We start from the raw sequence: 24523 nt of genomic DNA, 5'->3' as shown, positions 1-24523 counted from the left end.
ACATGATCAGAACACTTAATGCAGTAAGAAAATACAACACCTCTCAGAAATAGTCAAAGTACATATGACACAGAGAACTAAACCAAAATTAAGAACAGGTAAACTCCACATCAGTACTGGAGGCTCAGAGGGTTATGATACAGAATTCAAGGCCAGTCTTTGCTATACAGTAAGTTTGAGACCAGTCTGATACCAGATCCTGTCTCAAAAATGCACGGGATTGAGAGATGCTTTAAAGCACTGAGCTTGCTCTTCCAGAGACCTGAATTCAGTTCATAGCACACATGTCCAGAGCTCACAAGTACCTATTAACTCCAGCTCCAAAAGATCCAAGATTCTCTTCTAGCCAATTTGGACACCACCATGAATACAGGTCACACACATATTCACATAAACAGTACTGGAACTAAAGGCATGTGCCACTATGTCCAAAAGAATTAAACTTTTCCTGCTCAGCAGTGGTGGCACACACCTTTAATCTCAGCACTCGGGAGGTAGAGGCAGATGGATCTCTGTGAGTTCAAGGCCAACCTGGTCTATAAGGACTAGTTTCAGGACAGGTCTACACAGAGAAACCCTGTCTGGAAATACCGGGGGGGGGGGGGCGCAAAACTTTTCCCAATAAAAGTTATTTCTTAAGAAAGTAAGGACTTTTTACTATACAGGCAATGAACATAACACAAAATATTTAAAAACACATAAAAAGCTAAATAAAATTACTCCAGGACAATTATTGAAAGGTACAAGACAATTTATTACAATTAAATTCACAACTAGAAATTGTTTGAACCAAATCACAAGAGACCCACCCGTCTGCCTCCAGAGATTAAAGGTGTGCTGCACCACACCTAGCATGTCCCCTAAGTGACAAGGTCTCACTTTAGCACTGGTTGGCCTGTAACTTGATATGTAAACATGGCTGGCCTAAATTTATAGACAAGACAGCCTCCTTATTAGAAATTTTTAAGCAGGTAAAATTGTCTACTACAGATGCTGGTCAATGTAATTTAACAGTAGCCAAACATAAATTGGGTTCCATTCCAACAAAAAGACAATTTTTGAGAGAAACTACATTATTATACTAATATAAATAAAATGTTACTGGGTCCTTGAGACCCAGTATAAGCCTTTATAAGAGTCTTTCTTTCTCCAAGCACAGAAAAGTTCTAGTTTCCCATCCTTCAGTTATCAGTAAAGTCTGTTGAAGGATAGACTCAATGACTTCAATGTAGCACACGTTTGCTCTTATTTTGATTAGTCTTTCTACTGATAAATACATATGCACAGGAAATAAAACTCCATATGAAAAGTCTGCGAAGTGAATCCACTCCAAGGTAAAAGGTGCGCCTTCACAAGACTCACCCCATCATGCATCTCAGCCTCCAAATACGTATAATACCACTGTCTTAAATGCCAGCCTAATGCTCACAAAATGGCTCAGTGGGTAATAGTAATGACCTGATTAAAGTTCAAGATTCACCTTCGGAGAAAACCAACGCCTCTAAACTGACTTCTAACATTCACATGTTCATCGTGACATGTGTACACAAACCCTATCCCCTACCCTCTACATAAATAAATGTGGAAAAAAAGAGCAAGGTGGAGGTGGCACACAAGTTTAATTCCAGAACTTGAGGCAGAAACAAACAGATCTCTATGAGTTCAAGAGCAGCATTGTCTACAGAGCTAGTCCGAGGCCAGCCAGGGCTACACAGATAAATCCTGTCTCCAAAATCAAAAAGGAAAGGAAGGGGGGAAAAAAAAAAAAAAAAAAAAAAAAAAGAGAGAGAGAGAGGCAGAAACAGTCTAAAAGAAATTGTGTACTCACCATGTTGGGCATTCCCCCACCAGGAACTGCCTTTTTTTCCATTGCAAATGGAGATAAGCTATTTGGTAGTACAGTCTTTGCCTGAATTTGAAGACCAAGGCCACTGGCTCCAATCTGCTGTCCAGAATTCTGAGTATATGGTGAACCATAAGGACTGGGATTGCTCATCATTCCCATCTATGTAAAATTAGAAACAAGATTTCATTTCTCCATATTATTAAGACATCACCATTCCCATATTTCATGTTATATATTACAAAATCATTTTAAAACAAATACTGAAAAAAAAAAAAAAAAAAAAAAAACACGCTGAAGGTCCCAGCAAGATAGCTTAGCAAATAAAAGTGTTTATAGCAAGTGTACCTACCAACTTGAATCTAATCCCCTACACTTGTAAAAGTGAAAAGAGAACCCAGGTTCTGGTGCATGCACCTTTAATCCCAGCACTCTGGAGGCAGAGGCAGGCAGATTTCAGTGAGTTCCGAGGCCAGCCTAGTCTACAAAGCTATTTCCAAGACAGTTAGGGCTTGAGACAGAGAAATCTTGTCTCAAAAAACAAAAAACAAATGAGAGAATTGACTCCATAGGGCTATCCTCTTACCTCTATACGTGTTCCATTCACAGGAAGAAAACCCAAATTTAAAAACTCAAATACACCAAATAAGAATGTATGTGTCTCAAAGTACACTTCACAGATTAAGGTTTAAAAGCGTCAGCTAGTGGCTGGAGGATCAGAAACTTAAAAGTCATTCTTGGCTATAGAGAGCCAGAGCTACATAAAAATACCTCTGTAAAACTACCTATCAATTTATTCAAAGCCATCTTACTACACAATAATTAACTGTAGAATGTTAAGCAGTTTTTAAAAATCACATTAATTTGTATATTTACATTTGCACATCCACACACACTTGCATGAAAGTAATTACCACAAGGTATGTACAGAAGTTAGAAAACTACTTTAAGGAGTAAAGGGCACCAGGCTTAGAAAGGTTTTTTTTTTTTTTAAAACTCCTACCAAGACATTTCACAGGCAGCACTCTCATTAAAGTTGGAGATCTCCCTGATTAGGCAAAAGGAACTGGGTCATCGATAGCCTCTTCATTGTTGAAATTAAAAGTCCATGCCATCACAGCCAGCTTTTCACATGTGTGCTGTGGAGTAGTAAGTCCCTGTACTTGTGTGACAGGCATTTTACCAAACAATTTTCCCCAAAGATGCCCCCAACACACACACACAAACACAAAACTGCATGTTCATACCAGGCTTGGTTCTGTGAGGACTATAATTCCAGCCCTTAGGTAGAGGAAGCAATCAAAATTAGCAGTTCCATGCCAGGAACATTAATTGCCACTGACTACCAGATACTAACTTGCCCCCTGCTCCCCCCCAAAAAAAAAAACAAGATCACAAAGATGCAATTTTTAAATTTTCCCTTCTTTAAATAGCACCACTTACATCCTTGTCTTTTGAGAAACACTATCACTATGTAGCCAAGGCTGGCCTTAGAAATATAATCCTCCTGCCTCAGACTCCCAAGATGCATACTACCACATGCATCTATTTTATGTGTGTGAGTGTTCTGCCTCAATGTATGTCTGTGCACCACTTGTAAGCAGTGCCTTTCAGGGCCAGAAGTGGGCATCAGATTCCTGCAAATGGAGTAAGGGTTGGCCACCTTATAGGTTCTTTGAATACTGCGGCTGGGTCCTCTGGAAGGAGAGCCAGTTAATTATTGAACCATTTCTCAATTTCTTGCTTATTTAAGTTTATTTATTTATTTATTTGTTTATATTTAATTTTATATAACAAAGTCCAATTAAATGAAAACAAACATTTATACACAACATTTGGGAATTTGGGCGTCGCTCTTTCCAAACTACTTCCTGCTGGTAAGGGGCGCTGTCTTGGGGGATTCGAAGAAGATTCAGATATCCTAGCTGCAGGCTTATTTAAGTTTTAAAGTACTAATGTTTATTCTAAAATAATTATAACTATGTCCATGTCTACACTGAGTTACAATTCATTATTGCTTCCCTTATTAAAATAGAAATTTACTGAGATATAGAGATGACACAATGAAAGAAATAACAATATTTATAAAAGTTCACAAAATAGAATGCAGAAATCCATATGCTGCCTTGGTGTCTGTATTTTAATTATGTCTTTATTCACATATATCTCAATACAATCAAGCTTTTCCCCTCAGAATTCCATCTTCCTATTATACTTTCTGTCTCTTGAAGACTTCTTTCTCCCCCACCAAAAAAGTATAAGACAGGACTGACTATATTTGTGTCTGCTACACTGCTATTTGATCTTGTCCAATTACCTACTCTTATACACATGTTGACCTAACCTAAAAAAGGCAGAGAAAGGACCAGTGTTGCATTCCCAGATTCAAACATTCCACCCTGCAAGGAATTTCTCAAGCTATCAATTCAAAATAGCTTTAGGAAGGCCCTGAAATGGACCAGATTCACTAGATCCCCACCTGCCTGAGTAAGCAATAATGCTGAGCCGTCGTCGTCGCCACCACTGTCACCACCACCACCACTGTCACCACCACCACCACTGTCACCACCACCACCACCACCACGTTGAGCTGCAAAGAAGACTCTCAGAGGATAAAAGCTACAGATGAGACTCAGAGGCCAGACCAGCTACCTGGAAGCAGCAGAAATCAACCAAGCTATCAGGAAAAGGTTTAGAACAACAGAATCAATTGGAATGGACACTCTCCAACCTGTTGGAACTGCTCACGGGCTATGCAGTATGCTCCAGGTTCACAGCTTTGTGAGCTATCAACCTTCCTGGGGTGAACTTTCGTGATGCAGTAGTCTTTTAGTCATCTCTTCTTATATAAGTTACCTTTCACTAAGACCAACAAAGCTCACTAGAGTTCACCAAATTGGACTTTGGTGGTATTTATACTTTGGTCTGTGATTCCCTATCTGATTAAGTAGATGTGTGTTGTTTTGTGTCCCCAGGGAAAGTTATATTACATAATCAGGAAGTTACAAGCAAAAGACAACCCCTACACCCCACTTTATTATTCCTTTCCTAAAAAACAGCCTTGCACATATTAAATAAGTATTAACCCTTAAGTTGTTGAAGAAAGTTAGAAATGTAGTAACATGCATTCACAGACACATTACAAAACAAGAGGAAACAGAGATGGCTTAAGCGATTAAGAGCACTTGTTCTTACAAGTGATCCACATTTCTAGAACCTACATGGTAGCTCACTACCTTCTGTAACTCCAGTTCCAGATCTTCTGGCTTTCAATGGCACCAAGCAAACGCGCACATGAAAACAACAAACAAAAGCACTCTAGCAGGCAAGCTCAATCTTGTAATCTCAGGAGGCACAGACAAGGGGACTGAATTTAATAACTCTTGAATTTGACACAGAAAAAAGATTTGGTGGCACATGAGTATGCTATGTATATTCAGGTCCTCCAGCAGGCCAGAGCCAACAGATCCCCTGAAGCTCTATTTAAAGGAGTTTGGGAACCACCCACATATCATAGGTGCTGGAAACCAAGCTAAGGTCTTCTGTAAAATCATTACAAGCTCTTAGTGTTGAACCATCAGCTTTACTCTAAAACACTCTTAATCTAAAACTTTAAAGATCAAAACTCTTGTGCTGGAGATATATAGCTCAGTTGATAGTTCTTGCCTGCCATGCACAAATCCCTGGGTTTAACCCCTCTGCACCCCACAAACAACCTATAATCCCAGCATTCAGGAAGTGGCAACAGAAAAATCAGTATTACACAGGAGCTGGAGGCCAGCCTGTGATATTGAGATCCTATCTTAAACAACAAAAACTCACCAGGTGATGGTGGTGCAAGTCTTAATCCCAGTATTTAGGAGGCAGAGGCAAGTGGATCTCTGTGAGTTCAAGGCCAGTCTGTTCTACAGAATAAGCCAGGGATACACACAGAAATCTTGTATCAAAATAACGTGTGTGGGTGTGTACATATATTCATATACATATATTTATTTTAGTAATTAAAAAGAAGACCAGTAAGTAAAAATGACTGGCATGCAAGTTTCATAACTTGTGTTCAGATACAGGGAACTCCCATAAGACGGATGCACACTAGATTTCATAGTGCCAGAAGGTTAATGCAGGGGGCTGCCAAATTAGAAAGCCACCAATGATCTTACCAAGGTATGCACCTTGCAAGCTAAAACACAAACCTTCCACAGATAGTATGTCCCCAGTGGTGCAACAGTATCCTTATTATTACATGGGTAATTCACAGGTTTCTGACTGGATTTTAGTCCTGTTCAGAGGAGAAAATTCATGCTTCATGTTGTAGAAGTCCATAGTTATTTGCTAAGTGAATATGATGCCAAAGTACCTTCTTAGTTTTTGTTTATATCCACATACTAGTGCTGCTATAAGCCTTAGTCCTTGATCAGAGAAGCTTCTTTTTGCACTGAACAATGGTTAATGCAGAATCACATCAATCACAACTGGTCAAGGTGCTTAGAATAAATGACTGTTGAGTGTTCAGTGACAAATGGAATAATTATATCATCCCTGGCTCAAGGCACATGAAGAAGGACCAATGTAAAATGCCAGACACAATGTAAAAAGCTGCAATAATGAATTCACAGCAAATGTGATTACTTGAACAAGATCTGCACAAGAGTCGGTAAAATGGTTCACTGGGCAAAAGAGTGTGTGCACGCAAGTCTAGAATCCAGTAAAGGTGAAAAAGAGAAACGAAAATAAAATCCCAGTTGTTGGAATCTCCATATACCAGCTGTAGGTTACAATGTACACCCACATTATTTTAAAAAGAAGGGGTGAGAAGAACCACAAGGTAGAGGAAAGCCTGTACAAAATGTAGCCCATTAACATCTCATATTGTGGATAGTCGGGAGAAATTCATTACTGGCAGCTAACAGTTGCCAGGGGAGAATTCATTTATTCCAGAGGTATAAGCACTGGATTTACATTGTTGTCCATGCTCCAGTAAGTAACAGCATGCTCATGCACGTGATCCTAACTAAACTCAAAGGATCACAAGCAAAAATAATAGACACAAAAGTTGGGTATATAGTAGCCTATGCTCTTAATCCTAGCATTACAGAGGCAGGCAGATCTGAGTTCAAGACCAACCTGATCTACATACATAGTGAATTCCAGGTCAGCCAAGGATATACAGCAAGACACAGTTTCAAAACACAAACAAACAAAATCAAACCGTAGATGGTGGGTCATGGAGGCAGAGGAAGAACTACAGTAAGGTTGGGGCCTGCCAGGTCCATGTTCTTAGTTCTAGCCAATTAAAGTATATTAGCAAGACCTTGTTTTCTACCTTGAGGTTTTGTGCTCAATGTGTATATAGACCAGACAAAGTTTAATCCCTGGAACTGGAGTTACAGGTAGTTGTGAGCCACTTACAGTGGGTGCTAGGAACTGAACTCTGGTGTTCTCCAAGAACAGCCCATGATCTTCTAGTCTTATTAACCACATGCATGTAGGTGAGCCTCTACGAACAAATACATTTCAACTAAACAATATTGATATCTACTATCTCTCCCCACCCTTTGGGACAGGGTTTCTCTATGTAGCAGTCCTGGCTGTCCTGGAACTTACTGAGATCTGCCTGCCTCTGTCTCCCAAGTACTGGGATTAAAGGTGTGCACACCACTGCCTGGCTTCAATATCTACTATCTTTAAATTGTATTTTATAAGGAGGCTACAAGGATAATGTGGATTCTAAAATGAGCTGAAAATCTTACAACAATTAGTTCAGAAAGACTAGGAATTACAGACAATCATTCTGGAGCAATCATGAAAGTACAGGATACCAGTCAAGTGTAAAATAACAAATTTTCTATAAATTTAGTAAAAGAGCTTAAGAGTTATACCAACACATTAGCTCCTTGGCACATGAACACAAGAATAAATGAGTAACTTCAAGCTCTTCCTGTATCACTAAACAGCCAAATGGGTACCTTTGTATACAAACAAAAACAGAACTCACCTTAAGGGGCTGGGGGCCTCTCAATCCTGTTTGTCCTCCCATCTGAGGAGAGCCTTGCTGTAGTGGCTCAGTCAATAAATTGCCAGCATTGCCCATGCCTGGGTTGGGATACTGCATATTTGGCCGTCCCCGTCCTGCTCCAATTGAACCATTCATGACTTGATTGGGCATTATCCCTTGTCCATTGCCTGCAGCCAACATTCCAGGATTCATGCCAGCATTCATCCCTGTGTTCATTCCCATGGCAGGTTGATTCACTGGACTGTTCATCATACCTGTTGTGGACTGTGTAGGACCCTGATTTGGTCCACTACTGCCCATCCCCATGTTGGGAGAAGTCAAGCCTGTCTGTGCCATTGGGCTTTTGACCATGCTATTTATCAAACCTAATCCAGGGCTGTTCTGTTGGGCCTGGCTGGCCATAACTTGGCCTGGGCCACCAACCCCCATATTGAGGTTAGGAGAACTACCAGACCGTAGCAATTCTGACAACTGTTTATGTTTAGAGGCTGCATCTTGCACTATGCCAAGACTTGTCTGAAGCTGACTAATATCACCTCCATTGGTTAGTCCCAATTCTGTAGAGTTGATTAATTCATCTGGTAAGTCATGTTCCAGGTCAAACAGTGAACCAAAATCTAAAAGCAAATAGAAAAGATAAAGGTTAAGTATGACACAACCCAAATCTGAAGCACATGAGACAATTTGATTCTTGGTAAGGATAAATTAATCATATCTATATTTTCCATAGAAAACTACATTTGTATTGCAGTTTTTCATGTATGTATTATGTATGTATGTAGGTATGTATGTATTTTTAGTTAGACAAACTGGTTACAAAATGTAAGAACTGTGGCTAAAATAAGATCAATAGAAAAGAGGGCTTAATGTGGGTATAATACAACATAAATGAGTTGCCAAAAAGTTAGTATTAATAATCATTAAAAGGTGTGCTAGACCAGATAGATAGCTCACTGGAGAATGGCCAAGCCTGACAACCTGAGTCCATGCTCTAGAACCCACATAAATAGAAGAGAACTGAGTCCTCTAAGCTATCCTCTGACCTTGTTTACACCTACACAAGTGTGACCCACAGACAAGTACACAAACACACAAATTAATGAAAATGTTTTGTAAAAACATTGTTTTCTAATTTTTACTTATGTATGTGCCCTCAGAAATAAGAAGAGCGCATCAGAATCCCTGGAGATAGAATTACAAGTTATTGTATGCTGCCTAACTTGGGTTCTGGAAGGGCGAGAAAGAGGTGCTCTTAACCACTAAGCTCTCTTTCCAGCACCTCCTCCCTAACAAAACCTAAAAACTAAATTCAGTATGGTGGCTCATGCCTATAATCCTAGCACTCCAGAGGCCAAGGAAGGGGACAGAGTGCTTGGGGACTTCTTGGGGACATAGTGAATTTCAGGCTTGCCTACATTACAGAGTGAAACCTTGTCTCAAAACAAAAACCCGAAACTTTTATAATTATACTAGGCAAGAAGGAAAGTTAAAATGCAAACTTAAATACTCTAATATATAGAAAACCAATACAAGTCTGGATGAAGTTGAATTGAATCAATTAAATGCAAGCCACAGCCACAGGCTATCTACTACTGTTCATCACTTTTTATATCACAGACATATTCTTTGCTAGTGGAGAGAATTTGCTTACATATGACTTGTTCCTACAACAGTTTGCCTTAATCAAAATCTAGCCAGAAAGGAGTACAGAACACTGCCTCTGGGTATCTTTAACATACAAACAGTCTATCTCTAGCTCATCTAAGAAGATATAAGATTTGGGTTTTTCAATATTGGCACTTTAATATATCACACACAGTAAATCCTATGTTGTATTCTAAGGGGAGAATGTCTTACAGTTTTAAAATACTCTCATTGATTGCAAGACTTAATCACCAGTTTGAAGTTTGCACGCACGCACACACACACACACACCCCAAAGTATGATTTTAGCCCATTGTTACAGCACACTCCTGTAAGTCCAGACTTGGAAAGTAGAGGCCAGATAAGGAGTTCAAAAATCATCCTAGATTGCATGAGACACTCTCAAAAACCAGTTTCCTTACATCACCAACTGCAACCTAGAAAGGCCAAGTTGTTATTTGTTGACCTGTGTAATGTAATGACCTGTTTTAAGACTGAAGTGTTTGAGTTTTCCTTCCTTTAAAGGTTTCCAAATAGTTTTCATCACGTGGGAAATACACTAATGGGAACTGGGCATGGTGGTGCACATTTGTAATCTGGTGCACACCAGAACTTGAAAGATATATAGGAAAATCGGGGGCTCTAGGACAGCCTGTTCTATGTGAGATCCTATCTCAAAATAAAGCACATTACTGTAGGCTGGAGAAATGACTCAGTAGTTAAGAACCAGAATTCTGATACCAGTACCCACATTGGGCAGCTCACAAATGGCCTCCTGAGGTATCTACACTCTCATAAGGATATCCATATCATTCACACAAATACACAATAAAAAATTAAATCTTATAAAATAAAATACATTAACAGGTATTTAATAATTGAAGATACTTAAACCTATACAATCAAAACTGAGTCCAGGGTGAAAAATGGCTAAATGGGTATTAAGTTTGAAGCCTGGAGTTTTGATCCCCAGAACCTGAATTCTAGTGGGAGAGAAGCAGAGACAGGGAATACCAAGACCAAGCTACCAAACAGATCGGACCCAGTTCCCAGTCAGGTTTGTATAAAGACCCTGCCTCAATATAAAAAAGCAGATTGAGATCAAGACAACCCAGACTGACCCCAGACCTCCACAAACACACATTTGCATGTATACCCACATGGATGCTAATATGCACACCACACACATAAACATAAAAAAAAAATTTCCTACTGAAAGACAGTCACTTTAATGATCCACTTGACTTAATTAATATTATTAAATATAAGTATGTGTTTTTTTTCTCCTTTTTTATTTTTTGTTGTTTTGTTTGTGTGACAACCCTGGCTGTCCTGGAACTCTAAGCCAGGCTTTATGTGGCTTTTTCTGGGGTGTGATTTGTTTTGTCTTGTTTCATTCATTTAGGCAGAGTTGCATGTCTCCCAGGCTAGTCTAGAATTCTCTAAGTAGCTGAGGATGATCTTGACCTTCCAATTCTCCTGCCTCCATCTCAAAAGTGTTGGATTACAGTTGTGTATCATCACATCTGATTTTATTTATTGCTAAAGAATGAACTCAGGGCTTCATGTGCTAGGCAAGCAGGCTATTACTACTAACTGAGCTACATATTCCTAGCCCTAGAAATGAGATTTTTTTTCTTCCCTTCTTCTTTTAAAGAATCTATCAGGCCTTTTCTACCACAACAATGTAAAAAACCAAGCAGAAGCAGGCAAGACTGTCCAGTATATACTATACTACTGCTGTAGAGCTGTAGAGGACACAAGTTTGGTTCCCAACATCCAATTCAGGTGGCTCAGAACCATCTGTAACTCTGGCTCTAGAAGACTTGACATTTTCTTCTGGCCTCCAAGAGCTGTACATTCAAATGCACAAACCCAAACACAAGTATACAAATTATTAAAATTATTAAAGAATATTAATTTTAAAAACCACACATAGTTTGGAACATAAATTTTGAGTAAAAGTGATCTAAAACTACCATGAAAAGAATTGTTTAATATACTAATACTTTTCCTTCACTACTTCCTTGTTTTAACATTATTGAGTTTTATTATTATTATTTTTTTTTTTCTGAGACAAGAGTTTCACTGTGTAACCGCCCTGCCTGTCCTGGAACCCTCTCTGTAGACTGAGCTGGTCTCCAACTCAAAGAAATCTTCCTGTCTCTACATCCCCAGTACTGGGAGTAAAGGAATGTGACAATACCATATTAAAACTATTTCATATTTATTTTTATTTTCCTTTGGAGTATCCAGGGAAAGTCTATTATCAGCATACTGCACATAAAGTGAAGGAATAACCTTCAACTACTTAAGACTTTACACATGTCACAAATTATAGATTTAAAAATTAAAAATAAACATAGCAATAAAAATAGCAAGGGCTGTCTACCAAGATGGCTCAGCTAGTAATGGTACCTCCTGCCAAGCCGGAAAATGAGTTTGATTCCCCCATACCTACATGGTCAAGAGACCAGTGTCATAGTACACACAAATAAACATGGGGAGGGTTTTTTAAAAAAATAATAGGGAGCCAGGCCTTTAATCCCAACACTTGGGAGGCAGAGGCAGGTGGATCTTTGTGAGTTAAAGACCAGCCTGATCTACAGAGCAAGTTCCAGTACATCCATGGCTACACAGAGAAACCCTGCCTCAAAACAAAAAAGCCAGAAGGTGGGGTGGGAGTGTGGAAATACAGCCTAGTTGGTAGAGTGCTTGTTTTAACACACTGGATACTATGGGTTTCCTCCCTGGTACCAAACAAAACTAGGCTTGAAGTGGAGTGTTACAGAGATGGCCCAGCAGGTGAGAGTACATAACTACTCTTAAAGAATTCCAGTTCAGCTCTCCTATTCATGTGTTATGTGTTTAGCATAGGTATTTAATCCCAGCTCTCAGGAGGCAGAGGCAGGTGGATTTCTATGAGTTCAAGGTCAGTCTGGTCTACATAGTGAGTCCTAGGATAACCAGGACAGAGACCCTGTCCCAAAAAAACAAAACATAAACCAAGAGGTGGTAGTCATAGTACACAAATATACATGGGGTAAAACACCCATACATACAAAAGAAAAATAAGTGAAATTGAAAAAAAAAAAATTAAAGAAAGTGAGAGCCAGCACTTGGAAGGCAGAAATAGGAAGATCTCTACCAATTTGAGACTGGCCTAGTCTACAAAGGGAGTTCCAGACCAGCCAGAGTTAACATAGTGAAACCTTGCCTCCAATAAACAAATGATGAAAAAATAGAGTACAGGGGACTGAGCTCTTTTATCAGAAGATAAAAAAGCACTTGCTGCTCTTACTAAGGACCCAGGTTCAATTCAAAGAACCCACATGACAGCTCACCCTCTTATTGCCTTCCTGAGTACCGGGCACATGGGTAGGTGGTACATACACTACATACAGACGAATACTCATACACATGAAAAATAAGTATCAGTTGAGTGGGCTAGACACACAGCTCAGTGGTGAAGAGTACTTTTTGCTCTTGGAAAGGTCCCGAGTTCAGTTCCCAGCACTAAAGTTGGTTGTTCACAACTACCTGTAACCCCCAGCTCCAGGGAATTTTACACATTCTGCTTGTTCTGCAAATGCATGCACGAACACACGCAGGCAGGCACCCACAGATGCGTTCACATACACATTAACAAAATAGTTTTGTTTTTTAACCAGCTGAATGGCATATTCATATTAAACCTAAACTGTGTTAATTTATCGCTGCACACTTTCAGTTTTCAATAAACTTCAGTTTGCTCAAATGGGATACCTACAGAGTATAGACTGAAAAAAATATGTTATTTAATTTTTTTAAAATCTCGTAGAGGGTCCAGAAAGATAGACAGCTTAGTAGGTAAAGGCCTGACCAATTGAATTCAAATCCTAGATTCCATATAAAGGTAAGGGAAACAACCCCACAAAGTTCTCCTCTAACCCACACACCAAATGCCAGCCAGGCATACACCTTTAATTCCAGCACTCAAGAGGCAGGTGGATCTGAGTTCTAGGCCAGCCTGTCTACAAAGGGTTCCAGGACAGCTATTTTGCTACCAGGTTCTCTTCCTGCAACTGATTCTGTGTACATTGCCATCAGAATAGTCTTTAACGAACAGCTTTTCTACTCCTACAGTTTTTGCTGTCACAACCAAATAAATAGCAAATTCCTTAGCATATTTGTCTTCTCATCATCCCAATACCCTCTCCCATCTGTTTCCATGAAAACACCCCCAAGCACACAGCCTATGTTCTAGCCACATTTGTATTTACTTTCTGTGAAATACCCTTCCTCAAGTCTAAGTAAAGCTAAGTATTCAGTCCTAGCAACTTTTGTTCAAATACATTAAGCTATATGAATTTTTCCAGCAACATCCAAGACCCATGCCTGAAATATTCCTATCAGCTTACCTTTAAAGATTACCAGAACACTGCTTGTAAGGAAACTTTGTATGTGTGTACACCACCTCATGAGATACTACACTCAAGAGTAGAAATTACCTTGTTTCACCTTTATATCCCAAATACCCAATTCTTAATAAATACTTAGCCTCTGCTAACTATAAAGGCCAGAAGCCAAATGAACATTAGTGTGTTACTCAATTCAGAAGAAACTTCAAACTATCCAAGCTTTAACTACCCCCACCATATTCACTCACTCTCTCTCTCTCTCTCTCTCTCTCTCTCTCTCTCTCTCTCTCTCTCTCTCTCTCTCTCACACACACACACACACACACACACACACCTCTTCCTATAATCTTTTAGTAAATGACCCACCCATCTTCCCCAACTTGAAACTTGAATTTTAAATTTCTCCACCTGGCTACTTCATTGGAAACAAGTTATGTCTCCACCACCTAACTTCCAAACCTCACCACTTTTTTTCCCATCTTCTGTGATAAAGACTACCCTTACTAGAACGAAAATCCTTTAAAACTCATTTCTCTTACTGCCTCTTCCCAAGTCTTTCTTCATTTTAATACCTTAAATGGCTAAAATGTCAATTTAAACTTCTATAAGCATTGTTAGTCCCAAATTTAGATTAACCCCTTGCTCATCTCTCCCTTCTATCCCCCCAATCAGGTACAAGTTTCAGGTTCTCACAATGATCATGTTCCTTCATGTACTCCTTACCTCCCCTGTTCCAGCCAAAGAACACTCTTATTAGCCCTATCTATTATCAGATTCCAAGACAGAACACAAATTTCTCAAAGATATCCAGCAGTGTTTATAAACTAGGTTAAAGGCTCCACATTCACCCATCTGTCCCTGTCCAAATAAAGCCGGTCAGACCACTTTTTAGATCTGTAATTCCAGGAAGGCAAAAAGAAAACCATTTCTAAACTAGCATAGTGTTCCATAAACCAAGGATAAATGCATAGCATACAAGCATTTAATAAATATTAGCCCAAAAGACAACTGCAATCTTGTTAACTGTTCTCTAATATTCTTTAAATTGTGGTTCACAAACTAGTAGTAGGCCATAAAACTAAATCAAGGGAGTAGCTATCAGTGCTTCGAAAAACCAAAACTAAAATCTGGATTAGTGTCAAAACATCCCTGTAAGCCTAGCATTCAAGGCTAAGGGAGAAGAAGAAAATAACCAGCTCATTCAATAGGAGTAGGGAGATGGCTCAGTCAGTAAAGTGCTTGCTACTCAAGCATAAAGACCTGAGTCCGGCCCCCAGTGCCCTTGTAAAAGCCAAGCAGCAACACTAATCACAATCCTAGGGGAAGTAGAGAGGGGAGAATCCTGAGCCTTTTGCTCACACTGTCTAGCTCACTGTCAGTGAGACCCTGCATTGAAAACTAAGGAGAGGACTGACGACAGAAGATACCCAAAATCCACACACATACAGGAACATACAAATACATATACAATAGTAATTTCACACTGTGACCAAGGTTTCTGATTCTACATATAAATGTAGTTTTTCTGCTTGATTTGTTTTAGTTTTTCGAGACAGGGTTTCTCTGTCCTGGAACTTGCTGTGTAGACCAGGTTGGCCTCTAACTCAAAAAGTTCCACTGTCTCTGCCTCCTGAGTGCTGGCATTAAAAACATGAGCCACCACTGCCTGGCCATAAAAAGTAGTTCTTAATCCTTAAAGTAGGTGTTGCTAATGCAGACCTGTGATCACAGCACACAGGAAACTCAGGTAGGATTGTCATAGTTTGAATGAAGCCAGCCTGAGTTATAATATAAGACTGTTGTTCATGCATGTATGTTTGTATTGATGTGATTTAAAACAAAAAAACTGAAAACAGCTATATTTTTCTACCGCTTTCTTTATTGAAAAAAAAAAAAGTTATCTTTTTGGCCAGGCATAGTGATTCTACCCTCAGAACATCAGGCAGGGTATGAACATCAGAAAAGACTTCAAGGGAGCCTGAGCTACTACTGGGCTATTTATTACATTGAGTTCCAGGCCACCTTGTAGTAACAGAATGAGACTTTGTCTCAGGACAACAAAAACAGTGCCTGAAGAGATAGTTCAGCAGTGAAAAACACTTGCTACTGCAAGAGTTCAATTCTCAGCACCCACATGGTGCCTCACAATTGTCTGTAACTTCAGTTCCAAAGGATCCAACTCCCTCTTCTGGCCTCTATGGTACCAGACAAACACACACAGTGTGCTTACATAGATGCAGACTCACACATAAATAAAAATTAAAAAATAAAAATTCTAGACAAGCAAATAAAAACTGGAAAAAATTAGTACTCAATCACATAACTTTTGCAAAAACTCATTCTTATGTTGAATACTGCCAACAGGAACAATAGCCTTCCCAGTTTCTTATACTGTTAATAAATATCTATTCATTTTAATTACATAGATACAAAACACTGTACAAAGCACTTCGTACATTGCTTTTGGTGGGGTTTTTTTTGGTTTTGGTTTTTTTTTTAGAACAAGACCTCACTCTAGTTCATTCAGGCTGGCCTAAAACTTGCAGTTTCTTGCTTTCAGCTGCCAAGTTCTAGGATTATAGGTATATGATGATTAAGAGTACTTTTGTTCTTATTTTGCCTCTTTGTTTCCATATTCTTTGCTAAAAGACTGAATCTTTGGGTGGATGATGTAAAACTCTGCTACAAAACTTACTGGATCACTATCTCTCTAAAAGAAATCTCTGTCTTCATCCACTTTATCTGTATGACTAGTAATTAGTGGTTTTCCCTACCACTAATTCCCTATAGTGGAATTGGCAGTAGCTAGTTAACATAATGTGCACCATTTTGTTCCAGGGTCATTTCATGTAGCCTGGGATAGCCAGAAACTGTATCACTTTGTAGCCTAAGCCAAACTCTATCTGGAAATAATTAGTCTCATCCTCCTAGAGTTCTGGGATTACAGGTAAATACCACCACATACAGCTTCCCTAAACAGGGAATGCTCACTCTTCACAACCCTGTAATAATGAGTGCTATTGGTAAGAAAGATGAATCATAAGTCAGGTTATTAGCTCAAGGCACAGTTAATAAACAAAGGTATGGGATTTTCAATTCTAGAAGCCTGACTCTAATACCTCATCTAACACCTTCCCCAAAACAGGGTTTCAGTATATATAGTTCTGTACACCAGGCTGGCCTCAAACTCACAGAGTCCACCTTTCCCTACCTTTAAAGGCAGGCAACACCATAGTAAGACATCCATTCACCTTTTTTGTTCATTGGGATTTTTGTTTTTTTGAGACAGGATTTCACTATAAGGAGCCTTGGGTGGCCTAGAACTAGCTTTGTAGACCATGCTAGCCTCAGAATTCTTTGAGGCATCTATTTTAAAAAGAATCTACACCTAAAAACAAATTATTTGTGGGGCTGGAAAAATGGCTCAATGGTTAAGAATACTCACTGCTCTTATAGAAAACTGGGTTCAGTTCCCAGCACCCACATGGCAGCTCTAGTCTCAGGGGATTCATAACCTCATTTGGTTTCTGAGGGCACAAGGCACATACAAAATGCAAGCTAAATAAATATTCACACACAAAATAAATATAAAACTAGAAGTAAAATAAAATCCAAATTGCTAAGAGGCTTAATCCCTACTGTGTGTGCTCGTTCATCACAGCACGCATGTGGTGGTGGCCAGAGAACAACTTTGTAGAGTTGGTTCTCCTTTTTCTTTAACATGGGTTCTTCTGACTGAACTCAGGTCTACAGGATTGCACAATCAAGTACTTTTACCCACTCAGCCATCTTGACAGCACCATTTTAAACTCTTCAAGAAACAAGCAAAAGAAAAATCTATCAAAATTTCAGAAGGAAACGTCTAATCATATGAAAAGTCATTTGCAAAAACCAACATTGTTATTTTTGTTTCTTAGTTTTGTTTTTTCAATTTTGTTTTGAAATGGAGCCTTTACTACATTATATCCCAGGCTGGTCTCAAACTCTCAATCTTCCTTGCCATAGCCTCCTCAGCAATGGAATTATAGATATGCACAAATTACAGATATGCACAATGAACACATCCAACTCAAAATTTATTTATTTTTTTAAAATATGGTACATCTCACAAATTTTCCTATCATCCTTTTCAGAGGGGCCATGCTGATCTTTTCTGCATTATTCCAATTTTAATATATGTGCAGGCAAAGTGAGCACAAAATTTAATGTTTTATCTTAATCTTTAGTATAAGTAGTTTCCCTTACTCATTAATTTCACTGTTTCTCACAGTCAAAATAACTTCAAGGTAGGTATAGTGTATCATGCCTGTATTCCTAGCTACAAAGGAGACTGGACTGCAGTCAGTTGAACCCTATAATTTCCAGACCACCTAGGTAACACAACAAGACCCCATCTCAAAAGGAAAAAAAAAAAAGAATCTGAAAAACCACAAAATAATTATGTCCTATTTCCCATTAATTAATTGTTGGGTGTTATAAACTGGCAGAATGACTTCTGAATTGTTTTTGTAAATTTACCAGAATTATTTTATAATCCCACTTGTATTAGGACTTCCCTCTCTTTAAATATTTAATATGTCTACAAATATCACTATGCATTGATTTTCAAATGTTTCAAATTATTTTCTTCAATGAATAGACTGGTGACAGAAAATAAAATGCCAAAGGCAGAAACCCTCTTCAACACTCCCAGCATCAATTCACTGGGCATGCCAATAGTCTCTACTTACGCACTAAAACACACGTTTCTGCTGGGAAAAGGAGCCCGTACTATAACACATAGGACTTACAATTTAACAAAATGTCATTTCGCTCACTGTCAACCAATCTCCTCTAGGTCCTATCAATGCATTTACAAGGCCTTGAGAAATTTATGGTACAGAGCCAACCAAGTATTGTTATACTGCACAGCATTCAGTAATACCTCATTAAACCAAGGAGACATTTTAACCTGATTCAGACAACTCTAATATACACATTTTCTAACTAAAAGACAAAATTAGAACATAATGCCAAGGTCTGAACTAGGAAAAAAAAATTACCTATAGAAGGATTCTAAGTAGGATGGTAAGTCACTTATACGATACCCTGAGAAAAATAAAACAGATTTTAAAAAATGTGTGACTTGTTTCTGTAATGCCAGCACTGGGGAGACAGAGGCAAGAAAACTGGTAAGTTCTTTAGGGTATATATTAACCTAGTGGTCAAGATTCAAGTATACTTTATATCCTACCTCCTTAGTGCCCTTGAAATTGGGGAGAGGGACTGGTTTGGTTTGGGGCATAAACCCAAGTCAATCAGTTACCTACACAATAAGGCTACTGAAGGAAATTTTTTTGAGGAGGGGGTTCAAGACAGGGTTTCTCTGTGGCTTTGGAGCCTGTTCTGGAACTCACTCTGTAGACCATGCTGGTCTTGAAGTCAGAGATCCACCTGTCTCTGCCTCTGGAGTTCTGGGATTGAAGGCTTGAGCCACCACTGTCCCCTTAAGTGATTTCCAAACAGTGACAAAATGTTCAATGAACAATGAAGGAAAATGGGGGGAGGAGGGGGAAGTCACCCTAGTCTGGTGGATCTATCCAGTCCAAAGCCATCCTGATCTGCAGAGCAAGTTCTAGAACAGCCAGAGTTACACAGAGAAGCCCTATCTCAAAAATAGGGGGTAGGGGTGTCACCCTTGTCATCTCTTAAGATCAGTAGAAATCAGTTCAATAAGTATTCAAAAACTCATTAACTTCTGTGGCCAATTTTACAACAAAAAAAGTTTACAAGTAAGTTTCATGATATTTTAGAGGAGAAAGGATAGAACAAAGTTATGTTTCAAACAAGGCACAAAGAGACAGAAAAGATCTCTTTGAAGCCAGCCTGGTCTACATAGGATGCCAGAGTTACACAGTGAGACCCTATCTCAAAAAACCTCAAAAAAATTAATAAAAGTTATATTTCAAAGTTTTCTACAACCATATCAAACTCAATTTTCCTTTTTTTTTTGGGGGGGGAGGGGAGGTTGATTCCAAAATAGGGTTTGTGTAACAGTCTGTGTGTGTGTAACAGCCCTAAATATTGTGGAACTCACTTTGTAGACCAGTGTGGCCTCAAGTTGAGATCCCACTGCCTCTGCCTCCCAATGCTGGGATTAAAGGCATGGGCCACCTCACCTGGCATGAATATACTTTTTAAGGACCAAATGTAAATACTGGAATACAAACATAAAAATACAAAACAAACAAACAAACAAAAAAAACCCCAAAAAGTAAACAAAGTTTTTCAAAACAAAGCATGAACCTACTAAGTCATTAGAATCAACCTAATAATTTCACAATGCATTAGCACCTAACCTTAGAAATGCTAAAATGGGGGAAGGGTGAGTTTGAAGCTAACCTAGTCTACAAACTCCAGAACTGAGTTGTTATATAGAGAAACCCAGTCTTGAAAAAAAACTAACAAAAATTTTTCAGAACTTGGGTTTAAATATTTTACTTCAGTTACCAACTCATCAGATCTACTTGCTTTCTTACAAAGAAAACACAATCAAACACTCTTGATCAGTATACTTACAATTTTAAAAGACTAACTTTGTTTGTTATCCTGGAGACAGAATTTCCTTGGGTAGCCCTGGCTGTCGTGGAACTTGCTCTGTAGACCAGGTTGGCTAATTTACTTTTTAAAAGTTTGTAGGGTCGGGAATTTTGACCAGCTTTAGATAAAACAAAAATCAGGCACAATAAACAACTTTCTTTTATATTTATAAAATGCGGAACTGACATCTCAGAAAATCAAAAGGCAGCCAGAGTGACAGTGGTGCAGGCCCAGCACTCAAAGGCAGAGGCAGGGGGATCTCTGTCAGGTAAGAGGCCAACCTGGTCCAGGACAAGTTCCAAAGCTACACAAAGAAAACTTGTTTTGGAGGGGGGAGAAATCAAAATACAGACACTACAAGTTTTACTATTGCATCTGTTCCTAGATGCAAAGAACTATCAAAATTGTGATGATACCACCCATGGTAAGTTTAGAAGGGGCAGCATTTTCTTGGCACTCATTTCTCTAGTCCTGCCAAAACAAAAGCAGAAACAGATTCCTACAATTAAATTGTAGATCATCAGGGTTTGGTGGAGCAGACCTTTAGTCTCACCAATGGGGAGGCAGAGGGATTTCTAATTTCCAGGCCAGCCAGGGTTATGTAGTGATATCCCACATCTAATTAAGGGTTATGTAGTGATATCCTGTATCCAATAAAAAAAAAAAAAAAAAAAAAGGAGCTGGAGAGATAGCTTGGCAGTAAAGAGCACTGGCAGCTATTCCAGAGAACCCAGGTTCAATTCCCAGCATCCACATGGCAATTCACAACTGTCTGCAACTGCAGTTCCAGGGGAACTAACACCCATGGCAAAACACCAAAGCACATAATTTTTTTAATTAAAAAGAAGAAGCCTAGCATTGTGGCACAGGCCTTTAATCCCAGCACTCTGAAAACAGAGGCAGGAAGTTCTCTTTGAGTTTGAGGCTAGTTTGGCCAACATTGAAGAGTTCTAGGACAGTCAGAGACACATTAAAAAGATCCTGTCTCAAAACAAAAACTACTGGAATATAAATTCAAGAAGGGCAAAAAATTAACTCTCATTACAATTTTTAGAGAAAAGTTACTATTAACATAAACTTTAGTACCAAAAATGAGTTAATTTCACTGTTGAATTTTTTTTTCATATTTAAGAATCTAGTAATTGGCACAGAGCACAGTGGTGGCACACAGGGCAGGGAGCCACACACACATGCCTTTACTCTCAGAACTTGGGAGACTGAAGGTGGATCTGAGTTCCACCAGGCCTACACAGAGAAATAAAAATAAATAAATGAAAGAAATGAAGAAAAAAAGCAAAGGCTCCAGAATTCAAAGATATGTAAAGTAAGTTTTGCTTTTTAACCACGAAAGTCAGTCAAAGCTACGCAAGTTAGTTAAGTATACCAGCCATACAGAATGCAGTAGTCCACCTAAACAGAAATATTTGACTAGTTGACTAAGCCACTCAAACTAGGACTTTTCAAAATAATTAATTTAAAAAGTTTTCCATACAGTATTTCATGTTACTGGCTAGATTAAATATATTAACTTGTGAACATATATTTTTTTTTTGCGGGGAGGGGGGGGAATGGAAGACAAAAATGCATAGAATGTCTATAGACATTCTCTATACCTACAGAGAAATAATGTCTATTCGGATGAATTCTGAGGGCATACTTCTTAAAAATTCTCTAAGACTACAGAAACTTCACAGCTGAATGCTCATACATAACTAAAGTTAGTGCCTCTGAGGACCCTGCAAGATTCATCCTTCTCAATTGCTGTAGGTTAACAAAACTCAAAAAGTAAAGCACTTGTTCTCTTATTTTTTTGCTTTGATAGAAACATGGTCAACAAGTTCTCTACAAACTTAGAGAGTACATTTAACTTCATTATACACTCTCACTGGCAGAAGTAGGGATGACGTTGATCCTGTTCTCTGAGTTAAAGAGATGTTTGTAGTAAGAGAAACATCTTGTGGACTGTCAGGTGACCAGCTATTATTCTTTTTCATTATCCTGGCCTCTCAAACAACTCAGACAGCAAAAGAGCACCAGGTCAATGATCATCAGAATATTAATACTAAACTAACAGTAAGCAGAAAAAAGAACGGAATGACGGAAAGTCTCCCTGCATTTCTCCTAACAAAGGAAGCAGTGAAGAAAAGAATTCCTTGATCTTGTAAATTGAAACAGCAAAAGTCCAAAAACTAAAACATACACGAAAAATCTACTACATATTTTTAAGCTTGTACAATCACTTTGGTTGAAAGTTCATGACTGGGCCTCTTTCAACTTCTAATCTACATTCCAAAGAGCCTAATTCCAGAAAAGCTTTATCTTTTTCTGTTTCCTCCTAAATAAGAGAGTGACAACAAAGTGTAAAGAAAATGCCCCAGGTATCTTCACCTGAAGTCTGAGTTTGAGACATTTGGTTTCACATCAAATAGACATAAATGAACTTCGTTCCACACTAAGAATCAGGAGAGGAAAACCAAAGAATGGTATTTTGTTAAACTTCATGTTACACTTAAAATCCTGGGCCACACACACCCCTAAGATTTTTCTTCTACCTCCATTCCAACAGAAAATCTGCTGCTTTTTACAAGTGGGAAATAAGAGGAAAAGAATAAAATGCAATAGGTGAGAAAGCTTTGAAATCCCTCACCATCAAAAAAAAATTTTTTTTTAAAAAACGTAAATGTGCATGAATGTACATACAATTGTACCGGCATTTCCCAAATTAAATTGCATTGGGCCAACAATAAAGATCCATGCAGCACCCACTTCCGAGCTTTTAATTCCAGAACACTCAACGATGTGACATGACAGTGTTGCAATGAATGTATCAGAAGGCAAAGAAAATGGTTGGGCTACTGGACGTCTTCAATCAGCCCATTCAAACACCTTTAAAATTAAACACGGGCCGGGAAACTAGGAAGAGATACAATGATATACCGAGAAATAAAGGTGCAAAGAGCATAAAAGACGAAGGGAAATGTGGAAGGCCTGGAGTCCCGACACTAACCTGTGCCATCGCTGGCAGACGCCGAGAGGGCAGGAGATGAGAGTTTAGGCCGCTTGGCTGAAGGCGGCCCCGGTTCCACCACATTCTCGGCCATTTTTAATTCTTTCGGAGATACAGCCGAGGAAAAACGAGAATCCTGAGGAAATCTCTTCTTCGGCCGGGGGTCCCCGCCCCGCTCCTAAGGGTGGGCTCGGAAGCTCCGCCGCCACCCAAGAGGGGTGGGGGAAGTTCCTTTTTCTCTTCGCCTGGTTGCGGTGGCCGGAGAGGGATGCGGACTCGACAGAAATGGTAGGGGCAAGTGCGAGGGGCCGGGCCTAAGCCGGGCCCGGAGGAGGGCACAACAACACTGGTCCGACGAGCACGTCCGCTGCAGCGAATTCTCGGGAACTCACAGCTCTACAAACGCAGTCCCCAGCCCGATACGGCGGGCCCTTGCCCAGCCGAGGTCTCTCGGAGCTCCGCCGCCGCCATCAGCCTCTTCCTCCTCGGCGCTGTCCTCCTCCTTCTCATCGCCACAAGGAGGCGGGGGCGAAAAAGGGGGAGAGGAGGAGGCGACCAGAGACACTCACCTCCTCCCGGTGCCCCCTCCCGGGTCTGCGCCCCCACCCTGAGAGCCCTCCTCCTGCCGCTGCGCTCCGCGCCGCCGCTGCCGCACCGGCCCCTAATGGCCGCACTGAGCTCACCCGAGCCGAGAGCCAGACTGGCGCCGCTGCCGCCTCACATCGCGCCGCGTACGGCGGAGGCGCGGCGACGACGCCGAGCGTGGAGCTCGCCGGCCCGGAGGGCCAGGGGGGCCGGGCCGAGTAGGGCCGCCCGCCGCAAGCCCGCGCTGACGCTGAGCTCACCGACGCGGCCTCCCCGCGCGCCGCGCTCTCCGCCTCCGCCCGCAAGTCCGCGGAAGAGAAATAAGTACGGCCGCCTCTCCGGCCCTCACCCCCCGGCAGCCAGGTGCCGGGAGCTCCCGCTCCCCCCCCCCCCGGGCTCGGCTCGGGGCCGCCCTGGACGGCGGGCAAAGGCTCCGCGGGGCGCGGGGT

The 24523-nt window shown here is 40.1% G+C and overlaps 1 protein-coding gene and 1 non-coding gene across 3 annotated transcripts in view; both read right to left on the bottom strand.

Annotated features, from left to right (window-relative positions):
- Ep300 (E1A binding protein p300) overlaps positions 1-24082 on the bottom strand; it is a 66660-nt gene extending 42578 nt beyond the window's left edge. Inside the window, exons 1-3 of one of the 2 annotated variants that reach the window (XM_051189443.1) lie at positions 23490-24082; positions 7839-8476; positions 1829-2005 (exon numbers count right to left, since the gene is read on the bottom strand). In XM_051189443.1, the coding sequence (XP_051045400.1) occupies positions 1829-2005; positions 7839-8476; positions 23490-23583 (909 nt within the window). In that variant the 5' untranslated portion in view covers positions 23584-24082. The remainder of the gene's footprint in view (positions 1-1828; positions 2006-7838; positions 8477-23489) is intronic. The other variant, XM_051189442.1, reaches the window with a different exon arrangement.
- On the bottom strand, positions 17993-18100 carry LOC127226242 (U6 spliceosomal RNA). Its single transcript, XR_007834857.1, has one exon. It is a non-coding gene; the product is annotated as a U6 spliceosomal RNA (small nuclear RNA).
- Positions 24083-24523: the final 441 nt, after the last annotated feature.

Source organism: Phodopus roborovskii, unplaced genomic scaffold (assembly GCF_943737965.1).
Source record: "Phodopus roborovskii unplaced genomic scaffold, PHOROB, whole genome shotgun sequence".
Taxonomy (NCBI): Eukaryota; Metazoa; Chordata; class Mammalia; order Rodentia; family Cricetidae; genus Phodopus; species Phodopus roborovskii.
Note: the sequence above shows the minus strand (reverse complement) of the source record. Positions and strands in the feature narration are given on the sequence as shown.